The sequence below is a fragment of the Salmo trutta genome, chromosome 26, assembly GCF_901001165.1.
Source record: "Salmo trutta chromosome 26, fSalTru1.1, whole genome shotgun sequence".
Lineage (NCBI taxonomy): Eukaryota > Metazoa > Chordata > Actinopteri > Salmoniformes > Salmonidae > Salmo > Salmo trutta.
In genome coordinates this window covers 16,176,555-16,192,405 of record NC_042982.1, presented here as the reverse complement: position 1 = coordinate 16,192,405, position 15,851 = coordinate 16,176,555, and the positions used below count along the sequence as shown (strand labels likewise).

At 43.8% G+C, this 15,851-nt stretch overlaps 1 protein-coding gene across 1 annotated transcript in view; it reads left to right on the top strand.

Moving 5' to 3' along the window:
* The window catches only part of LOC115163264 (pleckstrin homology-like domain family B member 1), an 89,109-nt gene that overhangs the window by 63,461 nt on the left and 9,797 nt on the right, over positions 1 to 15,851 (top strand). The window contains exons 7-17 of the mRNA XM_029714990.1: positions 1,057 to 1,368; positions 1,856 to 2,002; positions 2,275 to 2,412; positions 2,961 to 3,020; positions 5,651 to 5,779; positions 8,292 to 8,447; positions 10,311 to 10,421; positions 10,844 to 10,933; positions 13,018 to 13,137; positions 13,881 to 14,039; positions 14,452 to 14,592. Coding sequence (XP_029570850.1) covers positions 1,057 to 1,368; positions 1,856 to 2,002; positions 2,275 to 2,412; positions 2,961 to 3,020; positions 5,651 to 5,779; positions 8,292 to 8,447; positions 10,311 to 10,421; positions 10,844 to 10,933; positions 13,018 to 13,137; positions 13,881 to 14,039; positions 14,452 to 14,592 — 1,563 coding nt within the window. The remainder of the gene's footprint in view (positions 1 to 1,056; positions 1,369 to 1,855; positions 2,003 to 2,274; positions 2,413 to 2,960; positions 3,021 to 5,650; positions 5,780 to 8,291; positions 8,448 to 10,310; positions 10,422 to 10,843; positions 10,934 to 13,017; positions 13,138 to 13,880; positions 14,040 to 14,451; positions 14,593 to 15,851) is intronic.

The following is a 15,851-nucleotide window of genomic DNA, read 5'->3' as shown; positions in this document are numbered from 1 at the left end:
ATCCCTAGTTAGGTGTTACGTAGCTGGTTTTAGACCTTGGTATCACATCTGACTGAGTAATGTGGTGCTGGTGCTATTTCCATGTGATCAAAACATCTCCTTCGTCTGAAATACAAAACATAACTCGCCCAGGGAAAAAAAATGTTTTCTAATATTCTTTGTCTGTGTTTATCTGTCTGAGCACTGTATTCTACTGACTGCCTAATAACCTTTTCACACTACTTAGTCGAGCCGAGCTGTACTGCGCTGGCCCGGTTACCGGAACCGTGCTGGAAAATCCAAGTCAGCACAGTACAGTTGGTTCGACACAATAGAATAAAATGGGTACTCGTGTCTCTGTAAGACCAGAGTCGTTACGTCTGCAGCAAAGGGTTTACAGCAGGGGCCAGTTGAATTTTAGACTTAAAGGTCACCTCAGAGGTCACCTGGTGATGAGCAGCAATGGACTGCTGCAGAGGTGGACCAGCACACCTCTTAGAATGACACCTGTTTCTACAATGACTGTGTTTGTGAGACCCCTGAGTAGGACCTCTAGACACTGGCAATGCACTGCCAGCTGTGATGCATCTTGTTGTTTCAGGGGTGCACAGGCAGCCTATATGTCTGCTCATTGGGATCAAGACACGGTCGTCAGTATAGTACCTACAGTTAACCTAACTTCCTGTGACCCAGTTATAGGCAATGACACCCTAACTAGGAACACACCAACATCCACAAACATGTTGGTTAAGGGAGTTTTTTTGTTTTGTTTGGTAGGAGTGTGAGCTGTGCTGCGTATAAGACAGGCTTGGTCTGGCCTAGCCATGGCTGGAGCTAGATCTGTCCCTGATAAGACCTGGTTCCTCCACAGAGGAAAGATGCCATCACTGGGGGGGGGGGGGGGGGGGTTCTGGGGAGGGTCCTGTTTATCTCCACCCACCTCCAAATTGCTCATTTCCAGATTGGCATCAGTGGCAGCCACACACAGGAAATGAAATTTGGGGCGAGGGCGAGGAGGACATATTTGCAGCTGAGGCTGGATGTAATCAGTTCTTCTATGTTTCTGTCTGTCCACAGGAGAGGCAGAGGCTGGAGACCATCCTGAACCTGTGTGCCGAGTACAACAAGGGCGACGGGCCCGTGGGGGGCGAGGCAGAGGGGAGGATGGGCTTCCCTGGGGGTCTGGGACCGGGGGAGGGGGCGGCCAGGAGACCCTCTATGGACAGCTTGGCAGGGTCCAGCTCGCTGCGTCGTAGCATGGCCCAGAGACAGCAGAGGGAGAGCGACGAGGAGAACCTCAAGGAGGAGTGCAGCAGTACGGAGAGCACCCATCAGGAGGTGAGGACGCCACTTCCTCCACAGGCCCTCCACAATGGAGACAAATACCAGGTCAGACGTAGGGCCGTCTATTATCACTTTCATAATTTCTAGTACTTACTATGAGAACTACAGGCATGACATACTAGTACTTACTATGAGAACTACAGGCATGACATACTAGTACTTACTATGAGAACTACAGGCATGACATACTAGTACTTACTATGAGAACTACAGGCATGCCGTTGAAATGACAACAGCATGCAAGCGCTTACTGCATGCATTTAATGTGGAAAATTGCTAGACATAGCCCGACCTTGAATTTTGACATGATTGATGGTCAAAAGGACACAGGATGAAGATCACAACATTTGTTTGCCAAGCGACAGTGTTTAACAAGAAGGCATGTGATGTAAATAGTCCCTCCCCAATGTGTGTGTGTGTGTCTGTGTGTGCGTGCGTGCAACCGTCTGAAACAGTTAACAGCAAATGGACCATGCTCTTCACACTTATATGTGACAATGTGCCTGCCTCTTCTGTCTCTGTCCCCCTTCAGCATGAAGAGCAGTCTGTTACTGGCGGCGTCGGGCGGGCAGAGCTGGGTTACCTGGAGGACGAGAGGGTCAGAGTGCTGGCCCGAGTCGACGAGCTCAAATCACGAATCACAGAGCTGGAGCAACAGCTACAGGAGTCCAAGCAGGAGGTAAGAAAGTCCATCAGTTCAATTTCCAGATGGTAGGCAACTTCTAATACTAGAAAGATATGTGGGGAAGATGAAGGAAACTATATACTGTGTGTATGTTTGTTTGTGTGTCTGTGAGTGTGTGTGCATTCACATACATTTAGTAACACAAACGAGCAGAAAGTGATTGAATGAGCCCTGGGTGGTGTCGAGTCACGTGCACCGCTAGGTCTGCTGTCTGTCAGGGAGCTCTGTGATTGGAGCAGGGGGCTCAGGGTGTGTCCCGTTCCCAGGCGGAGATGGAGCGGGCGCTGCTGCAGGGGGAGAGGCAGGCGGAACTGGACCAGATAGAGGCAGAGACGGAGATCATCAGACAGCTGCAACACAAGCGCAACGAGCTGGAGAACGTCATCCAGAGGGAGAAAGACAAGGTCGGACCCTGGGGGAAAACAAACACACACACACACAGTATAATCTCCTGTACACAGTAAACAGTCTTACCACCTGCAGATTAGGTTTAGCTCCATTTATAAACCTGTCATTCCAACGTTACTGTGTTGTATTTTAATGGAGAAAACCAACAGAAAAAGTAATTTTGTTAGTGAACTGTTTGTGTTGTCCTAGCACTCTGAGAGAGTCCTTATTGGAAAGACGGTGGGTATGCAGACAGGGAGGTGAGATTTGTGAGATCTCAACATTGTGTTGTTTAAACACCACAGACACAACCCAGCCCTCCTTTCCCTCCACTGTCTGTTATAGTTCCTGTTCAAGTGGATGTAACGTTACAGAACGTTCACATAGAAATGTATCCTGTAGAACAGGTATACAATTTTCTGACGGATAGAAAAAGGATTCATGGCAGTTCTATTTGTGATGTTTCTATCTGCAGCGTTCCGAACTTTTTACATCACTGACTATACATCTTGTAAGCCTCAAAGGGACTGAACAGCCTTTTCTGGTCTCTTGACATTCCTTAAAGGCATTGCCAAATCCTGGATGGCTTCCCAAGACCGTATCTAGTTGGTTTTGCCATCCCAAGGTAAATTCACCCAGCCATAGCAGTCGCTCTTCAACCCCCCCCCCAGCGAGGAATACTCCATCCTTCCATCTGTTATATGCATTGATGTTTTACCTTAGAAGAGCTTTGGACGATGGCTCTTAGACTTAAGTATGGGTATTTTTTTCTTTATTTTGGTTCTACATTTTCCTTGGTGGTTTCTCTCTCTCTCTCCTCAGGGCTTTTTCTTCTTCTGCAGCTCGGCTCCACTAACCATCCTCCATTAACCTCTAATCCTCTCACTGCTTCACTCAGAAATTTCCTTTCCTCCACTGTCAGCCTGAAATCCATGTATGTTATTAGCACTTGTCTTAAACGTGTCCCAAATGGCTCCCTATTCCCTATATGGTGTACTACTTTTGACCAGGGCTCATAGGGCTGTAAAGGGAATAGGGTGCCATTTGGGACGTAGGTGTGAATCGATCCTTTAGGTTTCTACATCGCTGAAGCTTTGGGGACCGGATGCTAGTGGGTATGAGTGGCTGTCTACTAAAAGTATATCTGTGGGAGTCCTTTTAGGACTATTGTGTAGGCTACACTGCCCACCACATACAGTAGTTCATAACATTGCAGAGGCCCTCTATCTGAAGGCTTTACACAACTGTATGTTGTTTTCACTTAGTCATATCACTCCACTGATGTAGGCTTAATGTAGACACACTTAAACTGAGAATCTGAAAGGGGTAATTTTCTTGTATTTCCTTAAAGCTTTTTTAAAAATATATTACTGACAATTTCGGAGAGTCTCCTCTCTCTCTCTCTCTCTCTCTCTCTCTCTCTCTCTCTCTCTCTCTCTCTCTCGTGTTCAAGTTAGATCCCTGAGACCCTGTCGGTCTGTCTCAGCTAAAACTACAAGTCAAAACAAAAGCTTAAACTAGAAAAACTGCCTGTATTGTCCCCTTCTCTACTTTTATTGCCATTGGTCACAGACAGAGGTGGAGCCAGAACAGGGTGACAGAAAGGAGTGCCACTCAAACCCCTAAGCACACCCCTCTCCCACCATGTGACTTTAGATAATGCAGTAATGCTAAAAAGGTCTGCAGAACGTTTCCCTCTCTCTTGTGCATGCTCTACTCTACTGGTTATATAGTGTTGGCTCTCTAGAGGTAGTTTACCAGGCGCTTTCACTACAGTCAGACCCAGGCTCTAACTCTCTCTCTCCTTATTCCACACATCCTCTCCTCTTCTTCAAAACATATTGGAGGAAAATATCCAAGGTTTTTCCCCTTTGACCTTCCATTGCGTTTCGAAGGAGACGAGGAGAGCCTATTGCGAAAGAGCTCCATACTGTACAAGTTTTAGCTTCTATTCCCTCCAGGGGTTTTGATATCACAGCCTGGGTGCCAGTAGGGCAGTAGTGCAGAGCACTAGTTACCCATGCTTACACTGCCTGCACTCACATGCTGCAATAACAACAAAGATCTGTTGTTATTGATCGTTCCGTAAGCTTTTAACCAGATTCCCAGAGGGTACCAAACCTTGCTACCCTTCAGTTAACAGACGTTGACCTTCTGTAATTCATGCTTTAGCAGTGGGCCTTACTATGATCAACTGTTTTGTCTAATTTGGTATGAGCGAAACCCACAAAGTGCCTGGAAAATAACAGATTGGTATTTTCTGCTGTTTTATAATACAACACTTTTTAAAACATTTCAAACACAATAGTCGCCAACCATGATAACTAAAGCGACACACTAATTAGTAACGCTATGCTGCTCATGGTTCATTTTGGGAAACCCGAAGAAGCATGAATGTGACTTCTGATCATTCTGGCATGCCTACACATCCTGTTCAAAACTAACTGGACTGACCTCAAGTATTAATACCAAAGTCACATGAAAATCTGGATAGGCCAATAATAATAATAATAATAATAATAATAATAATAATAATAATAATAATAATAATAATAATAATAATAATAATAATAATAATAATAATAATAATAATAATTATTAAACATTTTAAGTCACATGAAAATTTGGATAGGCCAATTATTATTATTATTATTATTTTTTTAAATTCAAGCCAGATGAAAAAGAGAGGCACCACCCAAAGTAGAGCACTGTGACGTGAAAGAACAACCACAGCTGAGCCAAAACAGAACCTATTTCATGTTTGATCAAATAGCAAAATCTCCTGTTCCATCGCAGACCAGTGTTATCATGAGCATCAAACCCTGCAGCTTGGAAATGTCTGGGAACAAGAAGTCTGTTCAGACCTGTTTGAGGCCTGGGTCGTGTTCATTAGGCACCGAAAGGGGGGGAAAAATGACTTCAACAAGGAGAATGTACCTGGACTTGTCCAATAAGAAACGCAAATTTTTGCTTTCCATTGCAATTTTTTTTAAACCGTTTTCAGTGTTGTGCCCTGCAATCCAGCACTTTTAAAGTTAGTCACTGGGGATTGAATTCACAATATTAATAACTCCACAGATGCCCCATGTCCCTCGTTCTCTGGCTTATCCACTGTTGTGACCTCTAACATCGGAAGCTTTTTGCATGGCGTGGATTTGAGCAAGTGTTTTTTTTTTGTTTTTTTTTGCTTTCTCTTTCTGTTGTTGTCCCCCTTCCTCTCCTCCCTCCCACCCGGATGGTGTGTTCTCTTTCTAGGAGAGGGCAAATGTTGACGCAGAGCGCCGAGCCCTGGCGAGCCTTCAGGAGGGCTACAGTGAGCTGAAGAACCAGCTTCATAACTGTCCCGAGTCACTGAGGGAGCAGTTACACGAACAGCTCAAAAGGGTCAGTCGTCAATCCACCACCAAGACCACCACCCCCAACCACCCCTGAGACCCAGAGACAGGCAGTGTCCCCCCAGCCCTTGTACCCCTCCACACACCCACCCATTCCCTCCACCCTCATCTCTGAGCTACGCCAGTCCAACATTTTGAAGGGAAATTCCAGCAGAGCAACATCACAATTAGCGTATACTTACCTCCAGATTATTGAAGTACTCAGTAAGAGAATGACATTTTCAGGAAAAGCTGAAGTGGTGTACTGACGGATTTACAAGTGTACTGTCTACTGATCTCCTGGATAAAGTGCATAGAAGGCTGCACTTGACGGCCAAAGAAACGGAATTGGAATTCAAATTCTATGATGATAACTGAAAAATGTTCGTAACATCCAAGAAGATGGCCAACAGATTTAGGGTAGGTTTCTTGGACACAGATTAATCCTAGACCTGGACTAGAAAGTATGCTCAATGGAGATTCTACATTGACTAGACTAGGCTTAATCTGTGTCCGGGAAACCTGCCTTTAATGTTTATGCCAGATGCCAGTCGATGATTGCTGCATAGTAGGCAAAACACTATCTTGGTATCATAAGACCTGGTGCATACCTCTTCAGATAGTGTTACTGGGACCTTTACCCGGGACCTGTTGCACTCTGCACGTATGAAAATCCTGTCTTGTGCCCCTCGCCTACATGCTAATGCCATAAGCTGCTGGAATTTCCCCTCTCCTCTCTCCGCCACAACGATGTGCTATGCCTCTGAGCAAACAGAAAGAGTGTCAATATGGCTCCTGATGACTTTGGGGCGAGGTGCTGCATTGTGGTGATTTCTGGGTCTTATGTGCGTTGCACGCGTTTCACACAGGAGTGTGTGTGCTGTCTGTCTGGTTGATACAGTTTCTGCATCTGGAAGCATCCCTCTCTTCTTGATTTGTGTTGGCTTATAACCCCTTAATAACTGCTTACTAATCTATTAATGTAGACACTTTCCACTCCCTGTCCTACTCTCTTTTCATATTTTTCCTCTGAATGGAAATGGGTTTGTTTTGTGTCTGATTAATGTTTTATATCGTCAGCTCTCTGAGAAGTCAGTCCATAGAAAATGTATCAGCCAATTACATTTTGCACGTTAGCTCTATTCACTTTGCTGTCCTATCCACGTCGAGTAGCATGACATATTGGCTGGCTGACTGACTTGACATGAGAACAATTGCTATACAATTTCCCTTTGTTACAGGACAGAAAGCAGATATACATTTTGTATACTTCTACATTTGCAAATGTTGCCTTGTACGTCTCATTGGGTCTTGTTCATTAGGCACTGAATGGAGGAAAATGGACTGAAACGGAGGTGTCCACCTGGACAAAAATAAACAAAACATTTTCCGTTGCGTACACTGATGAACACGACCCTGATTTGTTGTAGACATTCTTAAGAAGTGCGACAGAGGCCCTTGAGTGGCCTGCTCTCCAAACACAGAGGACCTGAAGATGTCAGTGTTGACATGGGCCTTCACTCGTCAACGTCAGTAACGCTCCGATGAACTGACAGCGAGGGCAGGCCCTCGTCTTTCCCCCTGCAAAGCATAAGTCCTCACATCTCTGTGTGGGTTTCTTCGGTTTATGGTAAAGGATCAAGGCATTCAGTTGGGTTCTCACATGCAATTCAGCTGAAAAATCCAGTATAGAAGATAGTAATATTTAAGTACTACAGTAAAAGCACAGTATTACCTTTTGTAACATATATAGATAGTGCAGCAGAGAAAACTGCTCGTCACCATTCAATCAACCTACTGGGCTATAAAATCTTCCAACCAATTAGATTCGCATGAGGCAGTTTCCTCCAGATGTGCATGTAATATTGATTGCTGTGTTGTTGCTGCTGTATACCACAGCATTTTTATAATGTTATGGTGCTTCTCCATTGGTGGCTAGTTAAGAACCTAGGATACAATGAAGAGAGAGTCTAATGGCAAAATTAACCCAAATAACATAATATTCAAATCTATCAAAGCATGATCAACGTAGTCATAGTGATAAACAGAACTCCACCAATCGTTAGATAGAACCTCCATGCAGCTTACTCTGCGTCTAAAAGGACTCACTCTTTTGAAGCACATTCATTCCATGGCCTACCGCCCCTGGTTGTGCTGGCTTGGCTTGGGCCTTGACCGCCGTGGCTGAGGAGCATGGTCATTGGAGAGAGTCAAGGGGGTGGAGGGGGCTGGCCTGACCCTGTGGTGACCTTGTGGGGTGTGGTGGGGCTGTCTGTCTCTTGGGGTTGGTAGTTGTTGGTACTTTAGAACCCTTTTCACACTATCGTGCCAACCCACACCAGAATCTGCTGGCTCGGGTATTTTCTAAACACATTGTGCTTTCTATGATGAATGCGTGGGCAGGCTGGCCAAATATAGCTCGGCGCGGCTTGGCTCAGCAGTGTGAAAACTGTATATTATAGAAGGATGAGGCCTGGTGTGGTTGTGACCCATTGTGATGGGCTCTGTTTGGGGTTCGACAGGAGGGCGAGACCCTGGAGTCAGAGACAAAGCAGTTTGAGGACCTGGAGTTCCAGCAGCTGGAGAGGGAAAGCAGCCTGGAGGAAGAGAGGGAGACCATCAGCCAGCAGCTGATGCAGGAGAGGGCTGAGTACCACACCAGCGTGGCCAAGAGGAAGGTAATGGACTGGACCACAATGGCTGCTCCTATCTACTCTGGCAACCCTTCATCAAATCTGGAGCTGTGAATATGAATGTCTGTCAGAGAAACTAGCTCATTTCTGATGATGGCCAAATGCCTTTACAGGTTGAGTGTAAATAGTATGATCATTCACTTCAAGAATGGTGTTGGTGGGGATACCTGACAAAGACATGATACATGATCACTGTTTTGTTTTGAGTGTAGTGTACACTACCATTCAAAAGTTTGGGGTCACTTAGAAATATCCTTGTTTTCCATGAAAACATACATGAAATGAGTTGCAAAATGAATAGGAAATATAGTCAAGACGTTGACAAGGTTATAAATAATGATTTTTAATTGAAATAATAATTGTGTCCTTCAAACTTTGCTTTCGTCAAAGAATCCTCCATTTGCAGCAATTACAGCCTTGCAGATCTTTGGCATTCTAGTTGTCAATTAGTTGAGGTTATCTGAAGAGATTTCACCCCATGCTTCTTGAAGCACCTCCCACAAGTTGGATTGGCTTGATGGGCACTTCTTACGTACCATACGGTCAAGCTGCTCCCACAACAGCTCAATAAGGTTGAGATCTGGTGACTGTGCTGGCCACTCCATTATAGACAGAATACCAGCTGACTGCTTCTTATTGCATAGTTTGGAGCTGTGCTTTGGGTCATTGTCCTGTTGTAGGAGAAAATTGGCTCCAATTAAGCTCCATCCACAGGGTATGGCATGGCGTTACAAAATGGAGTGATAGCCTTTCTTCTTCAAGATCCCTTTTCCCTGTACAAATCTCCCACTTTATCGGCACCAACGCACCCCCAGATCATCACATTGCTTCCACCATGCTTGTTAGATGACGTCAAACACTCCTCCGGCATCTTTTCATTTTTTTCTGATCTCACGAATGTTCTTCTTTGTGATCCGAACACCTCAAACTTAGATTAGTCTGTCCATAACACTTTTTTCCAATCTTCCTCTGCCCATCTTAATCTTTTCTTTTTATTGGCCAGTCTGAGATTTGGCTTTTTCTTTGCAACTCTGCCTAGAAGGCCAGCATCCCGGAGTCAGCTCTTCACTGTTGATGTTGAAACTGATGTTTTGCTGGTACTATTTAATGAAGCTGCCAGTTGAGGTCATGTGAGGCGTCTGTTTCTCAAACTAGACAATCTAATGTACTTGTCCTCTTGCTCAGTTGTGCACCAGGGCCTCCCACTCCTCTTTCTATTCTGGTTAGAACCAGTTTGAGCTGTTCTGTGAAGGGAGTAGTACACAGCGTTGTACGAGATCTTCAGTTTCTTGGCAATTTCTCGCATGGAATAGCCTTCATTTCTCAAAACAAGAATAGACTGACGAGTTTCAGAAGAAAGTTCTTTGTTTCTGGCCATTTTGAGCCTGTAATCGAACCCACAAATGCTGATGCTCCAGATACTCAACTAGTCTAAAGAAGGCCAGTTGTATTGCTTCTTTAATCAGAACAACAGTTTTCAGCTGTGCTAACATAATTGCAAAAGGGTTTTCTAATGATCAATTGGCCTTTTGAAATTATAAACTTGGATTAGCTAACACAACATGCCATTGGAACACAGGAGTGATGGTTGCTGATAATGGGCCTCTGTACACCTATGTAGATATTCCATAAAAAAATTGCCGTTTCCAGCTGCAATAGACATTTACAACATTAACAATGTCTACACTGTATGTCTGATCAATTTGATGTTATTTTTCTTTCAAAAACAAGGACATTTCTAAGTGACCCCAAACTTTTGAATGGTAGTGTATATTTTCTCAATTCAAAGTCATCTTGTTGAGTACCCCTTTAATTCATCAATAACTCTTTAAACATGTCGTCTTCCAGGACAAGGTGGCAGCTCTGGAAGGCCAGGCCAGTCAGCTGGGACAGCAGGCGTCTCAGGAGTGTGACAGGCTGGCTAAGGACAGGAACCTTGCCCTGCAGATGCTCCATAAGGTAACATTACAATACAGTATATCTGGCCCAGCAGCCACTACAATCTACACATGGTTGGTTATTACTCTGTTTTTTGTAATTGGACTGGTGATTCCCATGGAACCCCTTTGAAAATGACTATAATTAGAATCAAATCATTATCACCCTCTGGTCTTGCTTGACAATGTGAGAATCACACACAAAGTCATTACCAAATGAAGTGCAATGTGCCATGCCAGCCGCCTCAGATTAAGTCTATTAATTAAGAGCTTGTTGGCGTTTTTCCCATTTGTCGACATTTCACTTTCAATCTCGGCATATGTGCTGCCTTGTCCCCAGCTTTTCTGCAAGTGGCACATTTTCTAATTTGGTAAAGAAACTATGGCAATCCATAATCAGGACAGAGTCCGATACATATGTGTTCTGGTGTCTCTGTGTTCTAGGAGAAAGAGAGACTATCGGCCCTGGAGAAGAGATACCTCAGCCTTACTGGAGGAAGGACTTTCCCTAAGAGTTCCAGCACCATGAAAGAGGTGAGGGGGGGTTTATCTTACGGTCTTTCAGGGGTCACACCGACAAGAACAGTTATCTACCATGACGCAGATGTATGAACAGACCACATTTGTGTATACCGGCAAAGACTAACAAAGACCACCACTAAAGATGTTAACAATGGAGAAAATTACCTCCATTACATTTTCATATGCAAATAGTAGACTTAGGATACCAGATTTCTATGATACATCTGTTGTTCTCTATTAATTATTTCAAGTTACACAATTACAGACTGTGGCTTTAAGGGGAATTTGATGGTTTTCATAGTTGAGGTGGTAGAATGTTTAACTGGTGAGTAGAACTTCAGGTTGATCCCTCTCTCTCTGTTTTACATGCGGTGTAGGTCTAGTGTGTGCTTGTTCTACCACCGGTGTGCCAAAGTAACCATTTATTTACTGTGTTTAACACGATGTGGTGTCGGCTTGTGAAGTATGGCCTTATTTACATTGTGTTCGGTTAGATGCAGCTGATCACATCAGTAAGACTGGTTTGATCTGATAATACAGATCCGACTGACATATGTTTTGGATTGGAAACATCTGCAATTTGATGATGGATTGTGCATATCTCAACTCAGGCCAGCGACATACTGAATCCGTGGGCTGTGTCGTTTAGTCTGAAAACATGAACCGATTAGTCTGGTGCTAAACTCTCGTCCAATTCTAACATATCCTATCAACCTGCATTCTTATGCATTTAGACCACGTTCATTACATGAGATGCCTATCAGTTTCATTGATGAATTGGATATAATGGACTTTTTTAGACCACTGTAAACTAGGCCTATTAAACTGAATATAACCCATACAAGGGCACTCAATGTGCAGTAACACCTAAGTTTGACCCTTTTGTGATTGACAGTTATTATCCCAATACTGTATTGACACGTGTGTAGTTTAGAGGGACATAAACAGTAACTGTACACTACAGCAACTGGAGCTGAAACCAGTGTCCCTGACTTCCTGTTGAAACAGGAAGTGCTCCATATCAGCGAGATTGACCTGTTAGAGGACTCCCACTCACAGCGTCCTCTCTGCCGACCCGCTGCTTTCTATTTAAGCTCCTCCTCTCAGTTATACCCAGGGGGCAGCCCGACAGAGGTAACCAGACTAACTGTCAGTGTAAATGTTCCTGCATGACACCTGAGCTCACTCACTGTAACCCCCCTATGCACAGTGTGTCTTTGTCCAACACTTAAAGGCCCACTCTGTGATATTTACAGCTTCATAGGAAACCAAGGTGCGAGGTTGCCATTTTGTGGTTGTTTTTTAATTAAGGAGTGGGCCTTTAAGAGGTCTGCGTGAGTTATTTCTTGTTACCCCCAATGACTCCCAGCAAATTGCACCACTCCCCACAAATGTAGCTTAAAAACACATTTGGTCATCCTGTGAGGCCCTTGAAGTACAGTACTGATTTGAATGTCGTCATTGTTTGTCTTTATGAAATACTTGGTCTGTTGGATTAACTGTGGCCATTTTAATTGATGTGTCTCTTCAACTTTTAGAATGGGCAAAAGCATAAACAACTCATGTTACAACTGGGGTGTAAGGATGCTATGTTTGTGTGACGGTTCAGCCAGAGGCTCACATGCATGGTGCTTTGTCTCTCACTGAAGTGTACTATTCTGTTTGGTTTGTGTAGTACACTTCTCTCAATTAGCGTTTTGCTATCCTTTGAAGATGGCGAGAGCTTGTTGACGTCACTGTTATTATATTCTTTCGCAGCATGTTTTCAGTTCTCCAGCCCGATGTGAGGCTTGGGGAATTGTGGGAAATTACAGGTTAGAGAGATGCTGTGCTCATTATTTATTCCGTTCATATAGTTGTTCATGTTTTTCTCACAAACGTATGTGTTATATGTTTTAAAAACACAAGATAAAGCAGCAGCTTGTCTTAGGTGGTTGTAAAGTGTACGTGTATTATATGCCTGTGTGTGCACATGCACCTTTTTGAAATGGGTGCACATCCGTGTGTGTATGAGTATGCATATTATGAAAAGGACGTGTCATGGAGTGAGCTCATGGCCTCTTGTCCTGTTTGGTTTGCGTTGCGTTGGCTCTCAGGAGTACATGAAGCTCTCGGATGTCTATAGGATGTATGGGAGAGATTGCCATGACACCCAACTCACCACCTCTGCTCAGCATGGCCTCTCGCTCATCCTAGACACAGCTGTCCCCTGCGAGGTACCATTGCTCTCTCTTTCTATCAGTCTCTCCATCACTCTCTCTGTCTCTGTCTCTGTCTCTGTCTCTGTCTCTCTCTGTCTCTCTCTGTCTCTCTCTGTCTCTCTCTGTCTCTCTCTGTCTCTCTCTGTCTCTCTCTGTCTCTCTCTGTCTCTCTCTGTATTCTCTCCTTATCACTCCTTCTTTTCTTTTCATTCTTTCACCTGTTGCTCTTCCCTCTAGCTGTCCTCTTGTAGGTAGCTTACTGTACTTACATACTGGTGTATTGGCTTTCTGCTAGATGGCCCTGTCCTTGTTATAATCAGCTCAACTAACCTCTGCATTACTGATTTGAGAATTTTGAGGATAATGGTAACAGACCTGGATGAAATACTGTACATATGTCATATACATTCAAATACTTGCCAGTATATTTTAGGTGATCTTGATTTAGCTTGGAGCTTGCACTTTTGGAACTATTCCATTGGTTCCATTGTACCAGGCAAACTGAATCAAGCACAGCTCAAGTATTTGACATACTCTATGTATTTGACCCAGGTCTGGATGGTACAATGGGTTGATATTATTGAAAGACTATCCATATGAGAGTCAGGTTTACTGACATGTATTTCACATGCTGTCCTTGTAGCTTCTGTTTTCCTCCCTGTTGACGTGTCCTTCTCTGCCTGTGTTTCTCTATCTTTTTCCCTATTTGCCCTTTGACATCCTGTCTGCCTGTTTATATGTGGCTCCCTGAATGAAAGGAGTATTTGACTGTGGGCCAGTTAACTCAGATCTTTGGGATGCCGAAGGTCGAGTCCTCCCCTACCTCTCCTCTCCGGCCCCTCCAGTCAGGAGCGGGAGACCCTGCCTTCTCCTGCCTCTCCGTTCCTCATGGTTCCTCCCCCTCTCTCTCTGTTGAGGTGTGTGTCTGGTCTCTCTCTCTATTCCTTCTCACCCATCTCTCCTCCATCTCTCGTTTCTGTGAAGATGCCCGAATGACCCCTCTACCCCAGTGGACAAAGCTAGTTGAAATGACATCAAACCACCAGTTTACAACCATGTTTGTAATTGGTTGTAAACTGGTTATATTGACGTCATTCATTTCAACAGGTTTTTTCCGTTGAGAGACCTATATGTCAGCATTTGCTGATGTTTCAAGAAGATGAACATTAACACACAAAAAACATAACATTTAGAAAACTACCAGATCCTCTTATTTGTTCATTAATGCTTTTTCTTATTTCTCTTCCTCCTCCACTCCCTTGCTCTGTCCATCCTGTCTTTTGCCTCTCTGCTGCCTCTTACTGTGGACTCTTAACTGCGGCCCTCCAGTACCAGCCTGAGCGCAGTAGGCCTCAAATCCCCACTCTCGATTTAGAGCAGTGGTACCAGGAGGTGATGGCTGCAGGGGAGAGCAGCCATCTCTGCCCCCCTCTCCCAGCTAAATCTCTCTCCCTTCGCAGGCCTATGCAGGTAATTCTCAGAGGTGCTGCCTTCTCCTCCTCTTTTCTATTCCTCCCCATGTTTTACTCTTCCATTGTTTCTGTTCTGTCTTCATGTTCTCACTTCTGATGAAAATGCCTTTTCAAGTGCTTTGTTGATTGAGCTAATTGTTCATCGATGGTCTGCCTGGGCTTGCTGCCACTCATACATTTAGTTTTCCCTTTTTCTTTAGTTAGATTTTTATAAGCATCTTCCACATGCTTAATGGTAATATTCACTTACTTTTTGAAATCTTCCTCTGATTTGTCATCCAAAGGGTCCCAGCTATAACATGTAGTGTCGTTTTGTTAGATAAAATCGTTATTTATATCCCAAAAGGTCTGTTTAGTTGGCGGCATCGATTTTGAGTAATACACTCGTTCAACTTGGAAAATCTACTCCTAATCTTTGTTTCAAACAAGTCAAAATATGTTTCTATTTACTCCTCAGATACCCTAAAATGTAATCAAACTATAATATTTCTTACGGAAAGAAGTAAGTTCAAAAAGAAACCAATTTCAGCAGGTGCGTAATGTCTTCATGTCCGCGCAAACACGAATTTCCAAGACTGTGTCCTTCTGCTAAAACTGATATTTCTTATTTGTTTTTGAAGTTACAAGCCTGAAACCTTGAACATAGACTGCTGACACCCTGTGGAAGCCATAGGAATTGCATCCAGGGAGCTCATTTTCAATATGACCTTTCTCTTGCATATCTAAGAGGATGGTCTCTCTCTCAAAAAAAAACATTCTGGTTGGTTTTTCTTTGGATTTTCTCCTACCATATCAATTGTGTTATATTCTCCTACATTATTTTAACATTTCTGCAAACTTCAGTGTTTTCTTTCCAATGGTACCAATTATATGCATTTCCTGGCTTCAGGGCCTGAGATACAGACAGTTTACTTTGGGCACGTCATTCTGACAGGAAGTGGAGAAAAAAGGGGCCTAGCCCTAAAGATGTCATTACATTTGCACCTGAATATGAAATCTTCAAAAAGTATTATTTATAATGTGCATTGTATTCTATTTACTGCTAGGTTATACTACAGTACATACAATCATAGCCAAAGGGTTGGGGTCAATTCCAAGTACTTGAAATATTAATTGACCCCAACCTGGGTATAGCTTAGACTGCAATACATTTCTGAAGATTTACAGGCACAATGAAAAGCCATAAGACCTCATACTGTATGGCCAAGTGAGGCCGTGGGACAAACCACCTGACGGTTGTGGTTACAACAGGGTGTG